The sequence below is a fragment of the Plectropomus leopardus genome, unplaced genomic scaffold (genome assembly GCF_008729295.1).
Source record: "Plectropomus leopardus isolate mb unplaced genomic scaffold, YSFRI_Pleo_2.0 unplaced_scaffold2657, whole genome shotgun sequence".
Classification (NCBI taxonomy): domain Eukaryota; kingdom Metazoa; phylum Chordata; class Actinopteri; order Perciformes; family Serranidae; genus Plectropomus; species Plectropomus leopardus.
Genome location: NW_024628901.1, coordinates 567 through 5764, shown reverse-complemented (window position 1 = coordinate 5764; position 5198 = coordinate 567). Strand labels below are relative to the sequence as shown.

General features: G+C 41.7%; 1 protein-coding gene across 1 annotated transcript; it reads right to left on the bottom strand.

Moving 5' to 3' along the window:
- LOC121966989 (protocadherin gamma-A6) lies at positions 1-2719 on the bottom strand. The gene has a single exon (XM_042517052.1). The coding sequence runs from the start codon at positions 2618-2620 to the stop codon at positions 155-157; it is 2466 nt and encodes an 821-aa protein (XP_042372986.1). The 5' UTR covers positions 2621-2719; the 3' UTR covers positions 1-154.
- Between the last annotated feature and the right edge of the window lie 2479 nt (positions 2720-5198).

The window sequence follows — 5198 nt, the reverse complement described above, 5'->3', positions numbered from 1 at the left end:
GTGAGTTGGGGGGTAAGCATTACAAAACATTAATGCAGTGACAACAGATTTACGCACAATTACAATGCTTACATATTTGGCAGTCAAAGGGTCAAAGTTTTATTCGCCACGGGGTTTATTTGACAGCATATTTACAGTATGTTATGACCGTCTCTCATTTCACCACGTAACAGGGATGCGATGCACCTGTCCTCACCTTCAGACTAGCTCTGTCGCCACTCGCGCGCCTTAACGTGTTTTTTTGATAGGCCGCACTTCTTTGCTTTAACGTGTCGGTATCTGTGCTTGAGCCGAAGCGAAAATCGCCTCTCCACGACCCTGTGGTCATGAAGGAATCATATCGTTCATCTTTCAGCAGGGTGCCACAACGGCTATAATCTGTAAAACTAGGGGGGCAGTAGGTCGTGGGGAAAACCGGGAGACTAGCGGTGGTTGATCGGTAAACATAACTGCGCTTGCAGAGCTTAAAGTAAAACACTCCGCTGATTAAAAGGATGAGAAGAGAGGAAACGGCTATCAGGGCGATAATCAAATAAAGTGTTAGGTCATCGCTCTCCTGTGATTCCTCCGCAAACTCAAAGAGCTCGTTTAAAACAGGCAGCCCATCACCAATCACCACGCTGACTGTCGCGGTGGCAGACAGAGATTCAGGCCCGTTATCTGTCACTGAAACAACGACAGTTTGTTTCGGTTCGTCGTCCTCCATAAATGCTCGCACAGTTCTAATTTCTCCTGTATGCAAACCGACCATAAACAAGTTAGGCCGCGTTGCTTTGATTATTCTGTAGGAAAGCCACGCGTTATGGCCAGAGTCGGCGTCCACAGCTACCACCTTAGTAACCAGGTAGCCTCTAGGAGCTTCAACTGGCACCATATCTTCAGCTATGAACCCGGTGGTTTGGACAGGATATAAGATAACAGGTGCATTGTCATTTTGGTCCTTGATAAAAGCGTTTACAGTGCAGGTGGTGGAGAGTGGAGGGTCGCCTCCATCCCGAGCTGTCACCTTAATTTGAAAGTGAACGGACTGCTCATAATCAAAGAGGCGCGATGTATAGAGCTCCCCTGTGTCTGAGTTGATGGTGAGGAAGGAGGACACGTCTGACTTTGTGTCCTTTGATATTTGGTACAGGATTTTAGCATTAGATCCGTCGTCAATGTCCTCTGCTTTGACTTTCATCACAAACGTGCCAACGGGTTGGTTTTCCAATATGTTGGCATTGTACTCGCTCTGTGTAAAAGTTGGAGGGTTATCATTAATATCATTGACCACGATTGTTAAAACCTTTACACTAGAGAGTGAGGGAGAGCCCGCATCAGTGGCAGTTACTGTGATGTTATACTCAGGTTGAAGTTCTCTGTCTAGTACTCCGTCAGTCACTAACATGTAATAGTTTTTTACCTCCGATACAAATTTAAATGGCACATTGTCTGGGATCGTACACGTGACGCGCCCGCTGCTTCCAGTGTCCAAATCATAAATATTAATCAGAGCAACCATAGTTCCTGGTTTAGAGTCTTCGGCCACATTAGCAGAGGCTGACTTTATTTCTATGATTGGCTTATTGTCATTTACATCAATGACGTCAATTATAAGTTTACAGTGAGACGCCTGACCACCCCCATCTTTAGCTTTGACGTCCAGCTCATGCGAACTAGCCTCTTCATAGTCAATAACACCTGCCACCTTAACTTCTCCAGTCTGGGGGTTAATTTCAATTAGTTCCCCAATCTTGTCAGACAAGTGACTGAAAGAGTATGTTATCTCTCCATAAACACCTTCATCTGAGTCCGTGGCATTTAGCTTTGCTATGACAGTTCCTATAGCCGAGTTCTCTGGCACAGAGGCCTTGTAGACACGTTGGCTGAAAACTGGCACGTTGTCATTGGCGTCCAAAACACGGATATGGATAGAAGCAGTTCCGGATCTGACTGGATTTCCCCCGTCAATTCCATTGATTTTCAGTACATGTTCAGCTTGTGCCTCCCGGTCCAATGCCTTTTTAAGAACTAGTTCTGGATAAGCATTGCCGTTTATTTGGGTACTCATTTCCAGTGCAAAATGATCATTCGGGCTCAGTTTATATTCACTGACGGTGTTGGTTCCCAGATCGGGGTCATGCGCGCTCTCCAAGGGAAAGCGCCTCCCCAGAACAGTGGATTCGACTAAATCTAGTTTTATCTCCTCAGCGGCGAACACTGGGCTGTTGTCATTTATATCTGCAATATCCAAAACTAGGCTGTATGCTTGAAGGGGATCTTCAAGTAAAAGCTGATATTGGAGGATGCAGACAGTGGCTTGCGCGCAGAGCTCCTCACGGTCTATCCGTTGGCTGATCAAAAGATTCCCTGACGCAGTGTCCAGCTCACACAGCTGACTAGTTCCTTCTGCAACAACACGGGCCCGACGAGCATCAAGCTCCGACACTTTCAGCCCCAGATCCCGCGCAACATTCCCGATAACCGACCCCCGCTGCATTTCCTCTGGAAGGACGTAACGGACCTCTCCAAACGAAGCACCAAAAAGGAGGCAAAACATTAAAAAATTTAGCCACCATTTAAAGTTTATTCGCTGGTCCATTATTGAACATTCCTTGAGAAACAGATGCACTGTCGACATTGTGGCTAAATCCTAAGCATATACATAGAAATGTCGAGCTGAAAATGCTTCTGTAATCCAACGGCTCCCTGCTTCTCTAGCTGTGTTAATCATGCTCTATTAGGGAAGCTGTCTGCTTGGATTCCTCTCTCTCTGCCCCCATTTCACAACTGTGCTCTCTCTTGCTTACTCTCTCCCTCTCTTACTCTCTCTCTCTCTCTCACACACACACACACACACACACACACACACACACACACACACACACACACACACACAGAGAGAGAGAGAGAGAGCGAGAGAGAGAGAGAGTGAGAGAGATAGAGAGACTCGCTCTCCTCTCCCTCATACACTCCCACACATACACAAACTGCATGCATACACAGCCCTGGGCTCTAACCCAATACTCCAGTTCCACTGACACAGATAAGCTGAGACACGCCATAGCATCCATGAGTCAGACATTATAAAAGAGCGTCACCAAGAGACGGAAAGCATTATTGCAACGGTGGACCACGCTATGAGCCTCATTTTTTGATATTTACAATGCCATTTTTGCGCTGTGACCATGATATGACCAGCTTAATGTTATAAGACCAACATTCAATTTTGAGGCAACAGGGGATGGAAAAAAGCAACACCTCAACAGAGGAAGGCAATCCTTTATAATACGTTTGCAATGAATAGTATCTTTGCAAATGTTACAATGCTTATATTCTGCTTGTGAAGATTAATTTATCCCTGTGACAAAATGATGAATTCTACTGCTGCAATGCATTACACTGTGTTTGAGATATGTGATGACAGTGGACTGCTCACACACTCCCAAAGGTCATCATACTCATCAGCAATATGTTGTACATGAAGGAAAAAATATATATATATGTTATAAAAAAAAAAAAAAGCCCAACAGGGAGTTACTTTTCTGTGCCACTGTGTAAGTTTAGCTTTTGATCCAGTACTTTAGTCCAATCACTTGAGTTTGTTCTCGGTATATTAACCTCAGTCTGGTCTGTGTCCAAATAGGTCAGAATCAGGCCAGAGAGCTAAGTCTGCAGAAAATATAACTAGTGCCAAGTACACAGCATCCAGAACTCATCCACCCCGAGTCTATAAATGGGTAGAGAAAATCATCGCAAATACCGAACATCCTAGGCATAACTTGATTCAGCTTATTTTCTTAGGTGCCACAGAGCACTCCAAACTCAAACAACCAATAAATGAACAGTTTCTCTCCTCACGCGATCACACTCATAGACAACTAAACTTGCAATGTGAGATCTACCAAATATTTCTCTGTAACACTGCAAAAGTAAATCATCATACTGTGCTGTTTGTTACATAGACATTGTGCAATAACATACACTCGATATCCACTCATTATCTGACTGTATATAATACAGATACACTATTCAATCAATATATGTACATCAAATAAACTCAATATAAAGAATAACTTAATATTCACACAATATTGTAGAACAATGAGTCTTGCTCTGCCTCTGTGTGTTTGATGAAGAATCGGCAATTGCAAAGCTCCATATGTCTGAATGAAGATAAGTTTATATATATTATTTTATTTTATTTTGCTACTTGTCTAATAAGAGCTTCATAATACATTAAGGTGTTCAGAGAATTTGGCTTACTGACAGAGATCACTGTTGAGCACACTGCACTGCAATGCATGTTTAAATGCATTAAACAGTTGTATGCCATTAAACAAGCACAAAGTAACAATCAGTAAAAAGAACTGCGAAAATGCAGTATTGGAGGCAATGCATTCACAAAGTGTGAATACTGGGCTACTGCTATCATGAAGAGGGTGTTGCTCTGAGGATATATTGATTTTTCTTTATTTTATCATTTTTTTAACTTTCAGAATTTCAAAGGAAAAATACAGAGAATGTTTATTTTTGTTTCACCCCTTTCATAATTTGTAACTATCAAATTAAGTGAGCCCAAGGCCTTGAAAATTCTCACTGATTTTAAGAACACACTCAGAGAGGTGAGATCAGACACGGATCTTTGCACTGGCAATCATTTTCATTTAATGTCTAAATACATTTTAAAATTGGATATGTTCTGATCCTGTTTGACATTCGATTTATTGAACAACTGAAACATGTACTGTGGATTTTCTGCTTCAAATTTCTGACAAGAACACATTATACTTTTACATCATTGCTAGATAAATGCACAGTGTTATTTCACTTTAGGACAAATTCAATCAATATTGTGTGACATCACTTGGAAGGACAGGAGGACTAACATTTGATATGTGGATACAAATAGATTTAAAATGTATGTATATTTAATATGCAGGTGGGTTTAATCTCAAGCCAAAAACTAAAAGTTCAGGAAAATAACCTCTCTCATTGGCCAGTTAAAAACTGCACCAATGCAGCGCTAATTTTCAGTTTCACTATGGTCGATGAAACTATCTGCTGCAGGGTTCTAGAAAGTAATGCTGCACTCTACTGTATCACACTTTTAGTGTGTCTTTATCTGTCATTCAAAGAGGCAAAGATATAAGTGAATGTCTGCCTTTATTAAGTTACAAACTACAGTAAAGAATCTAAAATAAAGAGAAAAATAATTT

Coding starts and splice junctions, on each gene's coding strand:
- LOC121966989 (XM_042517052.1), bottom strand. CDS start 2,620: ATGTCGACAGTGCATCTGTTTCTCAAGGAATGTTCAATAATGGACCAG.